At 38.6% G+C, this 22,502-nt stretch overlaps 2 protein-coding genes across 8 annotated transcripts in view; one reads left to right on the forward strand and one right to left on the reverse strand.

The window, feature by feature from the left end:
* SPATA9 (spermatogenesis associated 9) overlaps positions 1-7,796 on the reverse strand; it is a 61,913-nt gene extending 54,117 nt beyond the window's left edge. For 2 of the 5 annotated variants that reach the window (XM_045033833.1, XM_045033825.1), the window contains exon 1: positions 7,662-7,796. The gene's annotated coding sequence lies outside the window, so the exon portion shown is untranslated. Of the gene's footprint in view, positions 1-6,995; positions 7,130-7,407; positions 7,515-7,661 lie in introns of those variants that run through there. The other 3 variants (XM_045033813.1, XM_045033830.1, XM_045033819.1) reach the window with 3 other exon arrangements.
* The window catches only part of RHOBTB3 (Rho related BTB domain containing 3), a 52,954-nt gene continuing 37,084 nt past the window's right edge, over positions 6,633-22,502 (forward strand). For 2 of the 3 annotated variants that reach the window (XM_011284680.4, XM_023258594.2), the window contains exons 1-4: positions 6,633-7,399; positions 7,580-7,805; positions 12,526-12,712; positions 21,592-21,746. In XM_011284680.4, coding sequence (XP_011282982.3) covers positions 6,648-7,399; positions 7,580-7,805; positions 12,526-12,712; positions 21,592-21,746 — 1,320 coding nt within the window. In that variant the 5' untranslated portion in view covers positions 6,633-6,647. The remainder of the gene's footprint in view (positions 7,400-7,579; positions 7,806-12,525; positions 12,713-21,591; positions 21,747-22,502) is intronic. The other variant, XM_023258589.2, reaches the window with a different exon arrangement.

The raw sequence follows: 22,502 nt of genomic DNA on the forward strand, positions 1-22,502 counted from the left end.
ATCAGCCCAGAGCCTGACGCGGGGCTTGAACTCCCGGACCGCGAGATCGTGACCTGGCTGAAGTCGGACGCTTAACCGACTGCGCCACCCAGGGGCCCCTACATTTTCTTTAAAATGTTACTGTTAGAGCTTTTTAGAGAGAACAATAATTCAGTATTTTTCTTAACTCTTAGTTTAACTCTTTGTGATACAGCAATGTAGATGTCTGCTTTTACGTTTTGTTTACTTCAAGTTTCTCTGAAAAGATCTCATGAAGATAAATGAATTTGAATGGAAGAACTGCTTCCTTAGCTGAGTTACTAAATCATAATGCTTATTTTTCAGCCCCACTTTTTATGTGAAGATTTTTGTTAATATCTAATGCTATTAGATACATACATTTCCAACTTGCCTAATGTTACTCATTTGTTTCTACACTCTAATCAGAAGATGTTGTAAATGTTTATATTTTTAACAAATGGCTTCAAAACCCATGGAAATTTTATTTGGAAAATGTTTAGCTAGGTTAAAAAAGCCTATAATATATGCATTTTTATAGGTTACATGCAATGTTTTCCTTCACAAAAATTACATAATGAAGGAAGTATTTTCATATATCAACACAGTGTAGTGTGTAAGGGCATAGACTCTGGAGCCAGTCTACTAAGTTGGAATCCCAACTCATTGTTTGTATAACTGTGGGCAAGTTACTTAGCCTCTTTCTGTGCCTCAATTTTCTCTCCTGTAAATTAGGATAGTAAGACATGTACTCAACAGGGCGGATATTAAATATTAATAAGTAGTAAATAAGTCAATAATAGTAAAACACTTACTATCATATCTGACATATAGTAAGTATACTCAAGTATATAAAGGATTAAGGGGAGAATTCTCATGCCCTGAAGTTAAGAGTGTAATAATTAAAATGATTTTTGAAATCAGTTGGGTATTATCTACTAAAGTTGGACATACACATACCCTGTGACGTAGCATACCCACTATATTTAATAAGAGTGGTCCTTGAGGCTTTGTTTGTAATAGGCAAAAACTACAAATAACCCACATATGTATCTACAATGGGATGGAAAAGTAAATGGTTGTGTATATATCCATTGGATGTTATTCAGCAATAAAAATGAATGAAAGGAACAAACCACAGCTACATTCACATGAATGAATCTGACAAATGATGATGATCATAAGAATCAAGACACAAAAGAGTATACACAGTGTGATGCCACTTATAAAAAGTTCAAAAAGAAGCAAAATTAAAATGTTTGCTTAGGGATGCACATGTAGTAAAGCTATATAGAAAAATAAATAATCATCACAAAAGTCAGGTGATGATTATCTCTAAGGAAGAAAACATAACTGTAACTGGGGAGGGGGAAGGGGGCGGGCACCAGGTGTGTGTGTGTGTGTGTGTGTGTGTGTGTGTGTGTGTGTGTGTGTCTGCACATGCCTGTACCCTTGCATGAATGTTGATAATACCCTATTTTCTGACTTGGGAGATGTTTAGGAAAGTTTATTTTATAATTATTCATTTGTGATGATTTTTATGCAATTTTCTGTGTACAGGTGTTATACTTCACAATGAAGAAAAAATTTTCAAAACTCTCTACAAGTCTCATTTGCACAAAATTAACTGCATTGTTAACATCTTATAGTGCTGTGTATTCTGGCCCCAACTTCTTTGCTGGAATAACTTCCTATAAAATGTACCATGAATGAATTTCACATGAATGCTCTCATATAACCTTAGCTTGGAATCCTCCCCTTCATTTTTTTAAAAAGTTTGAGTCAAAACAATGAATCCATCGATGATTACACTACACAAGTTTTGTATAAAAGTTTTCATTTTTACAAATTCAACTATTATTTAAAACATCATTTCAAGATGTAGTTAAGAAAGAATATCTTCTCTACTATAGTTTTTCTTTAGTGGCTCACACACAAAAATGTCATTTTAAAATGTATTTCATTATCAAAACATAGTGTAGTAAATACCACACTGAAACAGAATCTATCATAACAGAATCTATCCACCATAACGTGAGACATATTAAAAACATCTGTGCTTTCAGTTTAACTTTATGCTAAACTTCCCACATTGTGTAACTTGTTCCAATACTTGGGTCTTTGGGTCTTTAGCAGTGTTTCATATGCATATTCTCAAGGTATTCACTGTCAAAGAAATGAAGTTGTTTTTTTCCATTTGTGTTCCATGTATAATTTCAGGGATTTTCATCTTGGCAAGAAAAAAAACTATTTTCCCTATCGTATGTTGCTTTTTGACATTCATTGTTATGAAAGCTCAGACAAAGCTTTTTAGCATTTGTAGTATATGAATTTTCTTTAAAGTATTGGCTTGAACAGTACATTACTCAATATGCTGGAGATGCCGAGTTTTGCCTTCATGTTTGAATGCGTAGTTTTTAAATGGCTAGCTAATTGTAATCAGTTCAGAATATCATTATCTATTAACTATGATACACACCGGGTGAAGTCAGTTAGCAAAAGTATATGTAAATTCATACTTAAAACAAATGTTCTTATTATTTCAATGATTATGGCCAACTTGTCAGATCCGATTAAGTCATTCATTTTTTACTTTGCAATGTGGCTTCCAAAGGACATCAGAAATGTCAACGCAGCCAACTGTGTTTGCTTATTCTTGCGTTATTAACACTATCTCCATTGGTCCATGCTGTAACAGTTCATTTAAATATCCTACATAAATCCACTTAGTGAGACAGAAACTGCAACATGTGGCAATATGTTGAAAGCGAACAATGGAGAGAGCCCTCCCCTTCTGTTCTGTGTGCTGCTGTGCTCCCACCCTCTCCCCAGAGCACCTCAGGTGCCTGTCCACCTATGGACCATGTGGGGGTGCTGCTGCCAGTCCTCACCTTCAATATTATTAAAGCTTGACTTCTTTCCCTTTATTTTGATAAAAGTATATGTGTTTGTACATAGAAGTCCAAATACTTTATTCTCAAATTTCAGGTTCAGGTTCATCCTCTGTACCCCACTTTAGAGACCCTTGCTCTAGACAGTCTTAAAATTTTATTCCTCTTAATGTTAGAAATACCCTCTTTTTACTGAAAATAAACTTGAAACTCTAATATATTCTTTCAGGGGCTCCTGGGTGGTTCAGTCAGTTGAGCGTCCAGCTCTTGGTTTTGGCTCAAGTCATGATCTGTGCGCTCTCTCTCTCTCTCTCTCTCTCTCTCTCTCTCAAAATAAATAAACTGAAAAAAAAAATAAAACATAAAATTAGATGACAATAACACTGCTCTGATTGACTATGAGATGGGAGAATGTGGTGCTCAGACCTCTCTAGGTATCTTTCTCCCCCACCTCCTCAGATGGAAAACTAGTTCCTTTGAAACACAGTTGGAAAAATCTTAATGCCAAGCCTAATTCTTCAGACCTACCCGTAGTAACACTTGCTTCCTCTCTAGTCATTAAGGAATCAGCATATTTTTCAAAGACTGGTATATTAATATTCATGATCTGGGAACCAGTAATAACTTTCTGAGTTACCTCACACATACTTTAATGCTTTTATGTGGCTACATTGTATCTGGAGATAAGAGCATCTATTAGAATGAATAGAAAATGGTGGCATTTCCACTGCAAAAATAGGGAAGCATGTTGTTTGGGTGGGAGGTGCTTGCTTGTGTGTTCCCCATGACCTTGAGACTGGAGGACTAATGATAATCCAATTTGTTATACCCCAGTAAAAGTAAATTTTTAATTAAATGCTACTGAGGGAAACTACAAATATATAAACCAAATAAAAATTGTAAATAAGACGAAAATAATTATTAAAAAAAGTAGCCTTAAGATAATTATAAAAATCTTTACGATATCAAGAAATAGACCATCTGTGATCTTGTATTAGCCAAGATAAGTAACACTAGCTGCTATAATAACTGACCCTAAAATGTTTGGCTTAACTCAATAAAGATCTATTTTCTCACTCATGTCTCAGTACAATGCATGCTGTGAAGCAGCTGTGCTCTAACCATTCATTCAGGAACCCAATCTTCCTCCATGCAGCAGACCAACAGATTCAAACAATGGCTTCAACATTGACCTGGCTTCACCCAGTTAGTAGAGAGGGATAAAAGAGAATAGAGAAGGCACACTTTTCTTAACAGCTCAGTAGGGATTATATTTTGCTACCCAGAATTAATGATATGGCCTTATCTACATGTAAAAGCTTTGGAAAATGTAGTTCAGCTATGGGTCCTGGAAAAGAAGATGGGTTTGGTAAGCATCTAGCTGAGCTCTCTGGTATATACAGAGGGACCCCTAATCTATAGTTAGTATTCCCAGGTCTGACTTTTGAAATCTCTTGGAAAGCCTCTACCACTCTCTTTTTTGTCTGCTGTAATAAAGGAATCTGCACACCAGTGTTAATTTCAGCTCTGTTTCCTGAACAAACCATGATCTTCCATGTCTCTACACCTTTGCATGTGATTTTCATATGATGTCTGTCTATTCCTTCTAAAACTCTCTCCCTTCCCACCTCCCTCCTCTTCATATTAGCAATTCCTTCTCATCTGTTAGGACCCAAGCCACTGTTTACTTCCTCTGTGAACTTTTCTCTGGTGACACACAGGCACAGTCTCTTCTTAATGTTCACTGAATTTTAACCTTGTACTTTGTACCTACCTCTGCTGCTGAATGCATAAGCTTGTATTATAATTATTTAAGCAACCAGTATGTTTTCAAAGGATTGGGTGCGTTAATATTCACAATGTAGCGACCATTAATTATAGACTTGGTTTCTCAAGGGTAACACCTGAGTCTTATGTATCTTCATATCTCCCATGCTACCTACCATAGGCCTGGCTCCCATACTCAATAATGGAGGAGAAAATGCATGCTTCTTCCTGCCACTTCCCAATCCCCACCCCCCTTTTTTGTATTGTGACAAAACATAAAGATATAACATGAAATTTACCATCTTCACCATTTTAAAGTATACATTACAGTAGTGTTAACTATATGCACCTTGCTTGCATTAGATCTCTAGAGTTTTTCTCATCTTGCAAAACTGAAACTCTCCTTGTTGAACAACTCTCTATTTCCTCCTACCCTCAGCCCCTGGTAACCACCATTCTACTTTCTGTTTCTAAGAGTCTGACTACCTTAGATACCGGACATAAATGGAATAATGCAGTAGTTGTCTTTCTGTGACTGGCTTATTTCATTTAGCATAACACCCTCAAGATTCATTCATATTGTAACAGATGACAGGATTTCCTTCTTTTTTAATCCCAAATAATATTTCATTGCAGGTACATACCACAATTTCTTTCTGCATTCATCCATTCTAGTGTCTTTGTTTTTGACCTGTGGTTACCAGAAGGGATTGACAAAATATATTTTCTATTGACCCAAGAGAAAGGTGATCCTATACTCTTAGATATTTCAGGATGGTTTAGGTTCTAAAGACTAAGGGAAATTATACTTAGTGCAAGGGAAACTAGATTTAAAAAAAAAAAAATCAGTGATAGGGCGCCTGGGTGGCTCAGTCAGCTAAGCGTTTTGACTTCGGCTCAGGTCATGATCTTATGGTTCATGGGTTTGGCCCCTCATCAGGCTCTGTGCTGACAGCTCAGAGCCCGAGCCTGCTTCACATTCTGTGTCTTCCTCTCTCTGCCCCTTGCCTGCTCACACTCTGCTTCCCTCTTTCTCTCTCTGTCTCTCTGTCTCTCTCAAAAATGAATAAACATTAAAAAAAAATGTAAAAATAAAAATCAGTGACTACATGAATAATGCCTCTTGCTATACGCTATGAGCATGAGAAACTATATTATACTGCTTCCAACTGAGCAACAAGGGCCCATAATCAAAAGCTGTTCACATTCCAAAGGCCTCTTATCCTAGTCTTTTCACTCCCCTACTCAGTACCTCAGTCCCTCCTCAGTACCTCATACCCTCAAAATAGCTCTCTTGAGAAAAGATATTTTAAAGTAGGGCAAAATGAATAAATAAGGAAAGGGAGAAATAACTCTTTCAACACAGAGCACTTGTGAGAATTTTCATGTTTATGGAGAAGCTGAGTCCCACAGTAACCTCTGGCCCTTCTTGTTATTAGTGGACTCGGGTGTTCATTTGCTTTGGGATACTTCGAGGCCCTTTAGAGGCAGTCATAACCTTTACTTCAGTGAGTTATCATGAAGGAATCTGAAGTATCCTTGCATTATTAGCATGATCGTCATTTTTTCAGTTGGTCTAAGGAGTTATTAAATAGGTAGCCTTAATGTGCACTGGAAAATCTCCAAGTAAACTAGCATTTAGCTTATCCGTATGTTAAACGCCTCACACGTAACTTCTTAACATTATCACAATAAGAACCCCAGCACTCAAAAAAAAAGAAAAGCTGCAGTTTTTGGTAAACTATGCCAAATATAGCTTGAAATAGTAAATAATCCCTCAAAAGCGATATTAGCAAATTAATTGCTGTGTGAACAAAGAACTCTTTCTGCCCCAGCATGAATGTTGCCTTTATTTTTTTCTCCCAAGTATGATTTTAGAAAACAGCTGTAGTGCATGTTGACAAATGACAAAGCGGGAGACGTGGTAAAACACTTTCGGTCAAGGCCAAAAGGGGAAAAAAAATGGGCTGCTGGAGCGGCCAGCAGGCTTGAATGCCTAGCTTCCCTAGCCTCCTTTTTCCCCAGCCTTTAGGGAGCGGGGGCCTCACCGCCCCACCCCCCTTTCCCTGGCTCTGGTTACAGCCTTTCGAGTTGAACAAACTTGCTGCAGGCGGATTGGCGATCAGGAGCTCTCCGGCTTGGGCGTTGTATTTATTAATTTATATTCCGCGGGGCCCTTGCGCGGGCCGCTCCTTTGTATCCGGCAGCCGCTGCCTGGGCCCGGGGCCCCGGCGGGGAGCGCGCCCCCCGCGTCCGCTCGACCCCCAAGGCCAGCACGTGCTGCACCCGCCCGCCCGGCCCGCCGAGGGGGCGGAGGCCCCGGCTTTTCTCCTAACTCACTCTCAGCCAGAAGGAGGAGCCGCGGCAGCAGAAGGCGACAGCTGCCCGGCCCGGGCAGCGCGGCAGAGAGGGGGCTGCAGCGCCCGGGCGCCGGGCCACTCTTGGCGGCGGCGGCGGCGGCCGGGGAGGCGGGGAGCGGCGGGCCGCTCGGGATGTTCCCGGGCACTTCCTGACTGGCTGGCAGCGCGCACACGGCCCGACTCGCACGTCTCCGGCCCCCTGGTCGCTAGCTCGCCTGCTCGCGCGGGCCCGCTCTGCGTCGGCCGCACAGCGGTGGAGGCGCGCGGAGGAGACGCGGCCGGGGATGAGCTGATTGCGGGTGAATACGCCGCCGCCTGGCCCCGAGAGGCCGCGAGGAGCCGCTTTTCTCCGAGTCGCCGCCCTGCCCTTGGATTTGAGATCATGTACGTACGCGTCGCGGTCCTGCCATTGTCTCTACCCCAACGCGTGTCGTGCGCCCCAGCGCGAGGGGCTTTCGCTCATCCTCGCCGCGCGCTGCCCTCCGCACTTCCTGTTCTGATTAAAGAGATCCTCGCGCTGACCACGCGCCTCTTCTCCCCCCTCACCCCCTCCCTGTCGTGTAGGTCCATTCACATCGTGGCGCTCGGGAACGAGGGGGACGCGTTTCACCAGGACAATCGGCCGTCGGGGCTCATCCGCACTTACCTGGGGAGAAGCCCGCTGGTCTCGGGGGACGAAAGCAGCTTGTTGCTGAACGCCACCAGTACGGTCGCACGTCCCGTGTTCACCGAGTATCAGGCCAGCGCGTTTGGGAATGTCAAGCTGGTGGTCCACGACTGCCCCGTCTGGGTAAGGGGCGGCCGCTGCTCAGTGCCGAGGCTGACGGAGCTTTTCTTTCATTTGTTTTCCTCCTCCCCCTTTTTCCCTTTTCACGGATGTGGACCGTCCGGGTCACCTGGGTAGAGTTTTAAAACATTTTTGGGAAAAGCTTCGTTTTCCTTTGTTTCACCGGGCGGGGGGCAGCCTGGTCAGAGAACACTCTTAGAAGGCAAAAAAGCCCCAGTGGGAACTTGGAGCGCTTACTCCTACAATTCACGACTGTAGGTTGTCCCTTGGTAGCTGGCAGTTGAATGTGACAACCCCAAGGGACGGGGTCACCAAGTGTCACCCGCAGAGAGCAATGTTTTTTCATGCCTACCCTGTTGGTGATAGTGTAATATTAGTGTTCTAAAAATAAAGTCCTCTGAAAGCTCAACACAAGCAAAAATAAATTTCACTGGGGCAGTTCAGAAATAGGACCCCTGGAAAGGAGAGGAAGAGACAGGGACTGAGAATTAATTTTAAACCACTCATTTGCAACACTATCCACTTTTGAAAATTTTAATTCATGTTTTTAATTTTAATAATGCAGATACTCTTGATATATTAGCCATTTGTTTTCAGTGACTCATAAATCGGAAATATTAATACTGCTTGGAATTTTCAAAAAGCTTTAAAATTTGCAATAATTAGAAGAAATTGTAATAAAGTCGATAAAATTCAGTCTGATTCTTGAGTACTTGATAAAGGAGAAAGGAATCTACTCTGTGACACATAAATATTTTTAGTACACAATAATGTAATACTGAGGTATGCAATAATAGTAATAATTTTAATGTTTTCATTTAATCTTATTTGGAAATTTCTTATTCTTTACTGGTATTGGAGTTATAATATTATAACTAAAGCTCAAGATTGTATTTTATAACAGAAGAAAGCTGAGTGTCAGAAAAAGAAGATACAAATTCTCATTATGTGAGACTGTATGTTTAAATAGCAATTTTAAAAATCTAGATCAGGTGCTATGGGGAACTGATACACCTTTCTAAAGGAATGTATGGAATGTACATAAAAAATGTCTTATGCAAATTATGGCAAGAAAGGATCACTATAGCCCAAACAAATTTTCAGTTAAAGGATATTTACATTAATGGGCTAAAATAAATGCAAAACAGTTTTTCCATTACTGGGTGGTATTGAATTCCCATTTATGACAGTGATGATGCTAGTCATAAGAAGCATTGATCAGGAACTTGCTGGAGTCTATGCAAGCAAATGAAACACTTTTTTTTTCCTTCACTTTGGCCATTTCATTGTGAAAGATAGTACAGTCTAAAAACTTACTGGTTTTACTACAGTCAGTGGAACAGATGTTGAGTGAGTAGAGTAAATAAATGTAGGGAAAATAAGCTGAATTTGGATGTTAGGTTTTACATTTCCTGTTTTTTCTTTGAGCTGTTAGCTCTTTCCTGTTTATGTTGATAATTTAGCAAAAAACAGTACTTGTGATCATGAGTTGTAGTAAGTGAATGGATTAGAATAAGCGTCTGTAGTCTAGATTTTTGCCATATACTGATTGTTGCGTCTTACTGTGCTAATCTTAACCTTTTGTTTGTTTAGGTCCTGTTTAAGGCATTGAGTTGGTAACCAGGTACACTTTGGGGGTTATAATGATCTTCAAACATGAGGGAATATATTTATAGAGTTTCTCTTCTCAGGTGCTTTTCTTTTTTTGGTGGTAAGTAAAAGTCCATCAGAGATATTCAAGTGGATTGTATTTATCAGCTGATACTTGACATGTACTGAAACATAATATTCAATATAGCAGAGCAGATAGAGCACAGGTTTTGACAGCAGAAGGACCTGCTTTCAGATCCCCACATTGCTACTTAGAGATTTTCCTTGGTTAAGTCAGCGATCCTCTCTTAGCCTCATTTTTCCTATGTATGAAATGAAAATAATCCCTGCCTCCTAGAGCTGTGCTGAAGAGTAAATGAGGGAGCACGTGTAAAGTTCTTAGTGTAGAAGCAGACGTGTAGTAGGCACTCAGTCGGTGGTAGCTCCTATAATGTGTTTATTATGACTTGAATATAGCCACGTGTCCCACTAAGCAGAAGTTTTCCTATACATCATTCAAGGTTCACACAAATGTAGTGAATTTGCCACCACACTGAGGCAGTGGTATTAGTACTTAGTACTAAGTGCAAAGTACAAAACAGTACTTTGCAGCCCCATAGTCAAGTAGAATACAATTGTTTTGCTGCAAAAATTTAGATTATTTAAAAAAAAATGATTTCCATTCTCCCAATGTGGCTCCAAGCTTTGCATTGCATAACCTCCTAGAGGAAATCCTGGAAGTGATTTACAAGGGGTGGGAGAATTTGATTTCCTTCATATTTCTAGAAACCAGGGGAGCATTTTCTCTTTGACACAGTTTGACTAGGAATGTGGTGTTATTTCCTTGGAATTGGAATGAGACAGTTTGTACTTCTCTTGTTTTTTCTGTAGATCCATGACCTTACTCTGGATCCTTGTGGTATATATATTTGGCACTTTTAAATTAATGCATTTCATATTCATTTCATGTAGTTCATTATTTAGGATGTCTCTCTCAAACCCATCCTCTTTTTTGTGTGTGTGCAGTTACGTTATTTTATTTCTAGATCTTTTCCTGTTTACCAGAGATATTCCACAAAAAGCAATGAGGTAACACATGCACACTTTTCTTGTGCAGGATTTGAAACTGATGTTTTAAAAATACAATTATTTACAGTGTTTATATCCTCAATACATCCCTGGTAATGATGCCAAAACCCATTTTCTCCTGACACTTCCCTCTCAATGTTTCCTTTTTTTCCTAGTACACCTCTCCAGTAACTCTGGAATTTTAAACTATTTGGAATGCAAAGAGCAGTTACTTTTGATTTGTTCTGTCAGAGTTAAATAGCTGTTTCATTTGGTCCACCTATTTCTAGTTGTTTGTTTGTTTGTTTTTAATTCCATTCATCTGACTTTGTTCTCTTTCTTTGTTGTACTTATATACCCTGTTATGCTTGTTTACTTTGAACTTGGATACTATAGCAGATACATTTGGAACTGAATGGGTTTGTGGTTTGGGATTTGGAAAAGAGCATGAGTGTGGAGCTCTGCTGGGAAGCCTTCACATTTTCTTGATCTGTGTCCCACTTCCCTTCTCCCCGCCTCTTCCACCCTCCTCCAAGCTTAAGACTTTGCCTTTGCTGTTTATGTCCCCATAGTTTGTCTACTTTTCTTTGTTGGTTTTTTTAATCTTCCTTTTTCAGTACTCCCACTTTCAATAAATTCATGTCCAAACATTTCAAAAAATCCATGTCCAAACATTTTGCAGTTCTCATTACTCTGAGTGTACTCATAGGAAGTAGGTGGGTTGGGGTGGGTGCAGGGAATTGGGGGAGGCCTTGCTGGGGATGGTGGAGGTCCTGGTGAGAAGCAGCTCTCTCTTCTAAAGGGTATTGCTGTGTAACACTTCTCCAGAATTTTCCATCATAGGATGAAAACTCTCTCACATGGATCTTGACTGATTGATTTCAGCATTATTACCCTATTTGGGGCTCATATTTTATTTTATTTTATTTATTTTATTTTTTTATATGAAATTTATTGACAAATTGGTTTCCATACAACACCCAGTGCTCATCTCAAAAGGTGTGGGGCTCATATTTTAAAGTGCAAACTTTCATAGCCCAACAGTTTTTGGATCTGTTAGCCACATCTAACTATTTTCTTAATCTAGCCATATTATATCCTGGAAATACATACTAAAGGCCACAGGAAAGGACAAATAATGGTTAATAGTTAACTAGAATATGAGGAAAAAAGCTACTAATGCATACTTAGCTGTGGTATTAAGATATATAAACATATTTTTCTTATGCTACTATTCACATAAAGCCTTTGAAAAATACTTTTGAAGTATCAAAGCTTTTAAGGAGTAGAGTTTATAATAAATTACTTTTGGCCCTGATTCTATACAGTGGTAATTATTAACTGTAGTCCAAAAGTAAAAATTTCAAGATTGAAAGGTTTATCCTGAATTTTTAATTTATGTAAGCTAAAAACAGGAATTGAAAATCTATTCTTTACCATGTTGACACTTTATAATACATAGTATCTTTTTATAAGTCATACATCCCTATATACACACATACATTGTATATATATACTGTACCGTCCAAAGGATGGATTAAGTTGAAAGGTATGTATAAATTTTGAAGATATGTATAAAATACATGGAACTCCACAGAATTCACAATGCATTGCCATTTAAACCACTTGAACACTCCTGCAGTGTCTAATTGGGTCACAGAAAATCCTCTGAAGCTTCCTTACTCATACTGATGCTCTGGCATCTACTGCCGTAGTGTTAACATTTTCAAATTTATTAGGTGATAAAAATATGGCATAATTTTAAAACAAAGTGCTTATTTTTAAGTGCACATATTGAAAGAAATCGCGTATTTAATCACACAGACAGTGATTCCTTAGATCTGTCTCAGAGTGCAACTACACTGCTGAATAGGCTAAATGAATACATAAAAATTGAAGAGTTGGTAGGCTTTAAACATTTTTAATTTTAGATAGTTACTTATTTAAAAATAAATTCTTTTTATGAATTACAAAAATTATAGGAAAAAATTTAATGTGTTACATTTTATTTCATGATTCATTTGAAGACAAGTAGACTAAAGAGTGCTCTTTGCATTTTGTTTAGGACATTTTTGACAGTGATTGGTATACCTCTAGAAATCTAATTGGAAGTGCTGACATCATTGTGATCAAATACAACGTAAATGACAAGTTTTCATTCCACGAAGTAAAGGATAATTATATTCCAGTGATTAAAAGGGCATTAAATTCAGTTCCAGTAATCATTGCTGCTGTTGGCACCAGACAAAATGGTAAGTATTTAATTTTTTTTATGATGAGAATGCAGGTACCATGATAATTTTAAATAGTGCTAAGTTTATTCATGATTAATATGGGGCTTTTTTTGGGAATAAAATCACTGCATTCAAATACCAGCCGTTAATCTCTTCATCACATGGTATGATAGTGAGACATCAAAGTAAAGTGTCACGGACTACTGCTATGATTCTGATGGGTACAGATTTGTCTTCTAAATTGTTCTACAGTAGTGAAGGAAGTCAGTACTTGTGTTCTTTTGATATGGGAAAGGTATGAGGCTGGTGCTGAGCCCCGGAAGATTCTTTCTGACATTCTGAAGGTCTATCCAGTGGGAAGGATAGATTGTCCGCAGAAGAAATTGGGCTTAGGTGCAGGCGTTTTCAGGTAGCTAGTAAGGAGCAAACTGAATACACTGGCAACACCGCCTGAGGGAGAGGAAGCGTTGACTCCAAGGCTGCTGGATTCTTTTGGTTCAGCCAGTGCCAGCATTCGCTGCTATGTATATCATTGTCAGATCTCCTAGGGCCAACTTGGAATTCACTTTGATTTGGTGGTATTTTGATAGTTCCATCTTAGTGGTATTTCCTCAGTGAGGCTGGCTTTAAAATTTTATTCATTGATTATTTTTCCTTTTCATTAAGGTAGAGCAAAGTAAGGGATGTAAAGTTCCCTAATCCCAGAGTGCAACTTAATGCCTTCCTACATGTACATGTATCTATGCAGCCACCTCACAGGTCAAGATTGAGAACATTTGCCTCACTTTGGAGGGCTCTCTTATGCCTCCTCCTAGTTAATAGCACCCCTCCCTGGAGATAACTGCTATTCTGACTTCTAACAGTATAGATTAGTTCTACTTATTCTAGAACTTCATACAAAAGGAATTATTCCGTATGTAGTACCTTGTGTCTAATTTCAGTTAGCTTAATATTCTGGGCATATATCCATGTTGCACTTAACTTTATTTTGTTATTTTGGTGTATATTTTCAGTTGTGTGAATGTGCTGTGATTTATTTACTCACTCTCCTTTTAATGATGCTTAAGTTTCCTAGGAGTAGGATTTGGGGTCATAGTGGTAGGGTGGGTGTATGTTTAGCATTAGAAGACACAAAGTAGGCTTGACCCTTCCTTGACCGCACATCCCCTCTACTTCCCTAAGTTTCTTTTTATTGCAGCCCTCAATTCTTGAAAGAGTCATCCACACTTCCTGAGTCCACTTCCTGACTTCCCATTTATTCTTCTGTCCACTACAGTCTGACTTTGACTTTCGCAATTATACTGCGTTTGTTCTCACCCATGGTTACCAGTTAAATGCTTATTGACAAATTTGACATCCATTTACATTTACCCTTTAATTTGATTTATATTTTAATAACAATTCATCCTTTGAAGTTATTCAAACACATCTCTCCCTTCAATTAAAAAAGCTATTCTTTGTTTCTTGGTTGTTTTAATTCTCTGTCTTCTTACTGGTCAACACCACCCCCCACCCCCGTACACATATTGAACCAACACAGCACTAGTTGTTTCCCAGGGTTTCATCCTTTGGCTTCACTTCTTGCTGTTTACTCTGACCTTGAATTTGTTAATCTGTTGCTTTACCTTTCCCTGTATAGACACTGATGAATACCCAGTCTGTTTCTCTGGCTCTAGTTTCTCTCCTGGCCAGTATCTCCACAGAATCTTCCTCTTTCTGCTGAGTTCGCTGCCTTGGTGAATGATGTCAAACCCATTCATTCACCCAAACTAGAATCATCCAACCCAGCTTTCCTCCCATTTCCCATATCCAGTTGACTAAGAAGCCCTTTTGGTTTTACATTTCAAATAAACCTCAAACTCCACGCGTTCTCTTTTTCTTCATTGGATTTCAGATCTTAGTCATGTAATTATCTGTCATAGTGGCCTTCTTTTTGGTCTCAAGGGGTAGTTCCTGATTTTGTAGGACCTGAAACTTAAATAATTTCAGAGATCCTTGTTGGGAAAAAAACTACAACATTACAGATACACACACGCACACTCATGAATATTTAGAATGAGAAAAGGAAGCATGGTGAGTTGCAAATCTAAAAAGCTGTCAAATACCACAGACATTTAAAAAACATTTCTACTATTTAACAGCTTGACATTTCTTTAATTTTCCTTATGTTTTTTGGCTGTGCAGTCTTTGATCACTTTTTCCTAAGGTAACTGCTTTTGTTATTTTCTATGTAGAGAAGAATATGAGAGTTTTTCTTCCAGCGTATTTCTTTGCTCTTCACATCTTTTTGGTGCTGGGCATTATAGTTTGTGTTGTGTTCCTCTTTCAGCTTGGCATCTTTGTCTTCAAGACACCAAAAAAGTCTGCACATTGGGTGACAGAAGCATTCCGGAAGGCTATTCGTGTACCAAGACAGTTCTCAAACATTTAACTGTACAAGGAAGTGACTACAAACCACAGATAATATCCCACTAAACCTAAATTTCAAGTCCCATTAGCAGGATCCCCAAAATGCCTGTCATTACTTCAGAGCTGCCTGACGGAAGGTGAAGGGAGTTGGAATGGAAAAGAGACAGTGGTCTTAACCAAGCATAGTTAGAATATCTTATTTTGCAAATTTTACAAAAGCAAATGATGATGTTAACCATCTATTGCTTAGGTTTCTCCCAGGGCTTTGGAAGGGACCCACAAGATAAGGGTTCATCGGCTTTATGATAAATTGGCCTCTGGTCGTCCTGTTCTTGCCTTGCTTCTTCCTGAAATAAATCCTCTCAGAATAATCATCCTAGAATACAAGTCAGATCATGATAGTCATTGCTTTAATGTTCCTTAGAAACTCTCTTCTTTTTTCCTTTTATTTGCAAAATTTCAATCCTAAGAAAATTGACCAGAATAGAACAGTGAATCCCAGAGATTACAAATACACACATGCACGCATATCCTCTCTCTTTCTTTTTCATTTGGGAGTAAATTATAAAATTATGGGATTTCTTCAATCCTAATTAATTCAGCATGTGTTATGTAAGACAGTGCCATTCTTCTATCAACCATAATGCAACCATCATTCAAGAAATATGACATACTATTATCTATTGTATTATTATTTTAAATACAATCCATATTCACATTTTCCCAGTTGTTCCAAAGCTGTTTTTTTTTTTTTTAATCCAGAATGTCATTAAGGACTACTCATTGCATTTAATTGTTATGTCTGTCTAGTCTTTTTAAATCCAGAACAGTTCCCTATACTTTTTTTTTTATCTTTCATAACATTGACATTTTTAAAGAATCTGAGCCCATTATTTTGCATAATTCCTTCAGTTGTGATCATTGTGATTGCAAAATAGTGATTTTCTGTCATTCCTCCTACACTTATTAGTTGGTATTCTTCTCTAAATAGAGCTTTCCCTTCTCTCTGCTCCCACATTTTTTAGAATCATTATGATTCATGGCTTTGTTTTTTAAATTACATATTTTATAATCTTTTCTTCGTATTCTTTCTGTTGTTTGTATTACCCCAAATTTGCATGAAGGAAGGCTTTTCAAGCTAGTTCTGATTAATGTTTGAGTCCTTCCTTATTTTCTGACATAAGATGTTCTAGGCTCACCTTATTCTGCCTGCTCCAGCCCTGGAAATCAGTCATTTCTTCAGGGAGCCCGGGTTCCATTTGGTGAGCAATGATATTTAGAAACCAAGATCTGGACTTTAGGGGTGCTCATAACTTTAAGTGTCATTGCTTCAAGACCCTTTCATTGGATAGAACCATGTATTTCTTTTAATCATGGGTTCCTACTGATTCCATTATTTTCATCCAGTATTTGTATCTCACTTCAATAATTTTCTCTTGTAAAGTCTTATCTAAAATGCAAGATCCTTCATGATATAGCTCCTGACTGCTTCTTCAGCCTTGTAGAGTATAATCTTTTGTGTCTTAGGTACCTGTTGCACAGAACTACTTGATGAACTTAAGGTCTTTCTTTAGATCTGGGAAAGTCTCAACTTCATGATTTCTTCAGATATCACCTTCCCTACATTTTCTTTACTCTGTCCTTTTTGTTCTCTTATTAGACTGATGATGAGACTTCTGGATCTCTCCTCTGTTACTTTTATCTTTCTTTTGTATTTCCTAACCCTTTATTTCTGTGTTGTATTATGGGAGAATTCTTTGGTCTTTTTTCCTAGCTCACAAATTACTTCTACTGGGTCTCTCCTGCTCTTTTACATTATTACTTTTTTTTATTTTATTTCAACAGTTTCTCACATCCAAGATCTCTAATTGGTTGATTTCTTTTTCACGTGTTAAGAATGTAAATACTTTAAGAAGAAAACCTCTCTCAATTAATTATATTTACTTTAAGATTTTGTTTTGATTGCTCTATCAAGTCTTGTTTTGAGGGGGGGCATTCTAAGTCCTTTCATCTGATGAGATTTTATTTCATGGTGTGGATGCTTTTTAAACTTTGGATAGTTTTGGGGCACCTGGGTGGCGCAGTCGGTTAAGCGTCCGACTTCAGCCAGGTCACGATCTCGCGGTCTGTGAGTTCGAGCCCCGCGTCGCGGGCTCTGGGCTGATGGCTCAGAGCCTGGAGCCTGTTTCCGATTCTGTGTCTCCCTCTCTCTCTGCCCCTCCCCCGTTCATGCTCTGTCTCTCTCTGTCCCAAAAATAAATAAACGTTGAAAAAAAAATTTTTTTTAAACTTTGGATAGTTTTTTTTTTTTTAAGTTTGTTTATTGACTTTGAGAGTGGGCTGATATGTGTGTGCACACACGTGAGCAGGAGAGGGGCAGAGGGAGAGGGAGAGAGAATCACAAGCAGTCTCCATACTCAGCATGGAGTCCGACTTGGGGCTTGATCCCATGACCCTGGGATGATGGCCTGAGCCAAAATCAAGAGTTGGGTGCTCAACCACCTGAGCAACCCAAGCGCCCCTGGATAATTCTTAATTTGCCTCATTTTGCAGTTTAGATTCTCTGTTGGATTAACGCCTTTCTCCTCCTCTGTCCAGTTGCTCTCTGGGGTCAGGGTAGGAGTGAGAGCTCATATGAGATCTGCAAGCCTAGCTGCTTCCACTGAGGTCTCCAACTAATCTCCACTCAGTTGCCCTTGGGCCTCCTTGTTGTGCCCCCATCAGTGAGCACTGAGTACTCTTAATGTTCTCCAGTGCAAGACTTCCCACCTGTCCCCTGAGCCTCAGCTTCCCTCTTTGGTCGTATGCTATCTGCCTTGAGCCTTTCAGGTGCTCCCAGTTTCTGGGCTGATGAGATTCTCTCCTCTTAATTTTTGAGTGTGGCTGTATATGCACATCTCCCTTCATCCTTCCCCAACCCCTCCCTTTGTTCCTTCCTTCCTTTCTCGCTCCCTCCCCCTCTCCTCTCCCTCCCCTTTATTTAATCATTTCTGTGATTTCTCCGGGAGAGGAGATTGCAATGTGAGCTTAGCTTTCCATTTGAAACTGGAAGCTAACATGTTGTGTTTTTTCCTCACATCCAGACCTTGCATATGCTCCCCACCCCTGACTGGAGTGCCCTTCTGCACAATTCCTGTTATCTGTATGGCAAATTCATCCTTGTCTAGTAAACCAGTGCCTCCTTTGTGAAGCCTTCCACAATCCCTCAGGCAGAGTTAATTTCCTCTCTTATGTTCCCATGGTGCTTTTGTACACCTTTATTTTAGTATTTACTATATTTATTATATTATAATTCTGTGCAGTCCTGTCTCTGTTGGCCCAGTTGACTCTGAGCTTTTGTCTGTGTATCTTTATATTTCTTGTTTGATATATGGTAGGTGTTCAGTAAACATTTGTTCAATTAGTGAATGAGTGGTCTTAAGATGAAATTAATTTCATATAGACATGTGATTGCAAAGTAATTAATTACCAAGCTAAATCTGATATTCAACCCAAGGACTTGTATTGCTTCCCTCCCCGAGTCCCTTGCGATACATGTAGCTGTGTTGGGTGTTCTGGTAATTCCTCACTTGAGTTCTTTTTAGAAATAGTTCAGCAAAAACAATCAGTCTTACTATTTTCCTTTGTTACACATGTTTTGACAAGCTTGACTACCTATGTATGTCTTCATCACATTTGGATTTGAAAAAATTTTTGGCTTTTTACTAAATATTGAATCTATCTCTGAAAGAGAATTTTTTTTTCTGAACATGCCTCAGGGTATTCATAGCCTTGAGCTCCCCCAAATGGGCGTCCTGTCTTCTTTTCATTTTGAAGTTCTGATAGAGCTGTGTACATCACTAAGCTAGAGTTCTTAAAAGTTCTTTCTAAAGCTTTCAGGCACTGGCAACATTGTAAGAATCACCCTTCAGATTCTGAAAGCTGCTGCTTTGAAAGAGACGCAGTTCATTTGAATTCCAGAGTTACTTTGTGTTTGCTTTAAAAAATAGACATTTCTGATAACACCTTAAAAGATTATCATGTAAGAGAAGTAAAGAAGACTACAGTGTTAATGAGAAGTCTAACACTGATTCACAGAGTCCCTGTGACCCTGAGGTAGGCTCACAGAGTGATCTGAAGAAAACACCACAATTTAAAATTATTTGGGTCCTCTGATTGTTCCTAATGAAATGCTTAATATAGGTTTATTTATTCCATAAATGTTTTACTGGCTTTCCTGCTATATCCAACACATAACAATGAGACATTTTTTTCCTTCTGGGTGCATATGAACAAAAAGAGGTGTTCTGTGACACCCGGAGATTGTGAAGATTAGATGTGAAGAGGGGTTTTCTAGGCATCTGTGTCAGTAAGGGTAATGGCTACACACAGCGGAAAACCTTTCTCAGCTGGGTTAAACCTGAAATTAGTTGTATTTTCCTTCAAATCAAGATTACTTGTTAAAAATTTTTTACATTACATTCACTTAATTTTCCACTTGAGGCACTTGGCTTTATTTTTGTTCAGAAATACAGTTTAATAAGATGGTCTGCCTACTCACCCCATTCCATCAACATAAGGAGAGCTTTGTAGACATAAGAAGGCTTCTGTCTTCAGAAAATCAAAGGCACTGTTTATCAATCTTTGTAAAGAATGTGAAATACCATTGTGTTATTTTTCAAGATAGGCTAAATTCTGTATAAAAACTTTATGTGCTCCAGAACTAAAATGATCTTTTACTAAAAGTAAAAGCGAAAATTCAGAAATCATGGCTTAATTTTGAGAACCCACACTTAACTTTCAAATCACTGTATCTTTACTCAGTAATTCTTCACTCAGACTAAATTTTTATCCTATCTTTTGTTTCACTTTACTTACCAGATAGAGCAAGTAACAGTTGTATCATTGTTTTCCATTTCTGACACACCAGGAGACTTGTCCAGGGCACTCATCTTCCCTGACCCTCACTTTCCTCCTCTGCAGAAGGAGGATGTAAATTCCTGGTCTCTGAGCTCTAAAATGCTTTCAGTGAAGCTGAAATTATTACATAGTTAAGTACATAGCAGGCACATGCACTGAACCTCCTTAGAGTATACTCCATATGTATATATACATGCTCTATCTATATGCAGGTGCTTGGTAAGGACTTTGCTGTGTATGCTGTGGTAAGTTGCCCAAATGCCCTTTGAGGGCCACCATCCTTCCTCCCTCAGGTACTGAACTGCTGGCTACTGATTCACAGCTGAATCTCCTCCCAGGGACTGGGAATTACCTTGTGCTGGTAGAAGCTGCCTACCCAAGGTTCTGCCTCACCCATGGCAGCCCTCATCTAATTACTCATTATCTTATTTGATACAGGGACACAAAGGCCCAGTTCTCTTTCCCCCAAATGAGGAACCATTCATTCTAAAGGGCCGTCTGAGCTCCAGACTTCCCAGTAGGATCTGCTGAGATCTTTGTTGTAGCTATATTGCAGTTCAAATTTTTTCTCTGCCCAGCCCCATTTCCCTCACCCCTGAAACCATTTGCTCCCAAGAGCACTTCCCTCCCCAATAAACGTCCTGCACACCAGTCTCCATCTCAGAGTCTGATTCTCTAGGGAAGCTAATCTATAACAAAATGCATTTCTAGAAATGGATTTATCCCCCTTTGACTTGGCTGTCTTTTATACAATGACATATCTGATGTGTCATGAAACAAAACAAAGCAAGCTGATGAATTCACAGATGAACATACATTTTTAGCTTTACTAAGAAGTATTCTTATAGATGCTTGATCTACCAACTTCCTAGTCATAGTTCTATACATGGTACAACCATGACTCTTGGGATAGTTCACATTTTTAATAAAAACGTTTTTATTCTTTTAGTTTATGACTTTTTAATCTTGAAGAGAAAGATAAGTGATTGAATTTGGTCTTTGTAGTTGAATACTTTAGAGTCTAATAATTAAGATGTTTGGATTAATAAGAATGTACTTTATGTGAAATCTCCAAAGAGAGTGGCAGTTTTGTAGCCTTGAAGATTCAGATCTAGTCAACTTGGTGAATATATTTCAAGTTTATCACCAAAAAAAAAAAAAAAAAAAAAAAGAAAGAAAGAAAGAAAGAAAGAAAAGAACAAAGACCCAACCCATGGCAATTAAATTGTTAAATTTGTACTGATACTCAGGATGTCAGGATTGTATAAAAGGAAACATGTCCTCCATTACTAGCTGATTGGCTTAATTACTATAATAGCCTTGGTAATGTATATTCACTTATTTTTAAATTCTTTTCTAAAATATGGTTTCTTCTTCTTTCACTTAAAGCTTGTTTACTTTGGGGAGCTTTATATTAACATTGATGCTTTTTATTCAGAATCTAGTGGATAGATGGTGGGTGTACTAACTGTCCCTGAACTGTGGTTCTCGTATGAGCTCTTACTTTGTTGTTTAATGTTTAGATTGTCTATGTATATTTTTTCCTATTTAATTTCAAAGCTCTTTGTTACTTGTATTTATGTTCTCAGAAGAATTACCGTGTACATGCCCACTGTGTACCTCAGACAGAGGGAGCTGTGTCAGTACAACCGAAGGGATTCAACTTGCTAAAGAACTAGGAGCCACCTATCTTGAACTACACAGCCTTGATGACTTCTACATAGGAAAGTATTTTGGAGGAGTGGTAAGTGGTAATCCCTGTTATGTAAATTAAGGTCCTTTGTCAGGTTGGCTGGGAAGGTATTTTCTAGAACCTCAGAACTTTAGTTTTAAAAACATGATTGGTTTTAACTTTGAGAGTTAAAATGAGAGTAGAAGAAAGGTTTTGTCAGAGTCAAATTACAATTTTATTTTTCTCTCCAAATTAAACATTTTCTATCATCTAATAAAATATTTTGGAATTTTCCACTTGGTGACACTTTATTGGTTTTTGTTGTATATATCAAAAGCATGTTTACTCACACAAGCCTGTTACGTCAATTTTATTAGTAATCTTCACACAGTTCAGTGAGCCTCATAACCTGATAATTGGGCTCTGAAAGGTTTTTATTTCTATCTACTATTTGAAAAGAATGATTTTTCTTCCTCTGTGTGTGTGCTTCGGCAATATTTCATATACTCCTAAGTGATGCAGCTCAAAAATATCCATAGAAACTACTTCTACAAATAGCTTGTTGTTGGATATGTGAGAAGTTGGGATTTGTTTGCTCTGTTGCAATGGCATTTGTTGGGTCTTGCAGGCATTTGGAGACCCTTCTTAGCCCACAGAATCTACCCTACAATATTAGGACTGCATGGTGCTTGGAGAATACTGTGGAGTCATGCCATTTAAAACTGCCTTTGAAACTATCGTTTCAACTCCCCAACAGGTGACTCCTTTCAGCAGACAAATTTGGTAAACACGGATAAGAGGTTTAAACCAGTGTAAACCCTTCATTGA

The sequence above is a fragment of the Felis catus genome, chromosome A1 (genome assembly GCF_018350175.1).
Source record: "Felis catus isolate Fca126 chromosome A1, F.catus_Fca126_mat1.0, whole genome shotgun sequence".
Lineage (NCBI taxonomy): Eukaryota > Metazoa > Chordata > Mammalia > Carnivora > Felidae > Felis > Felis catus.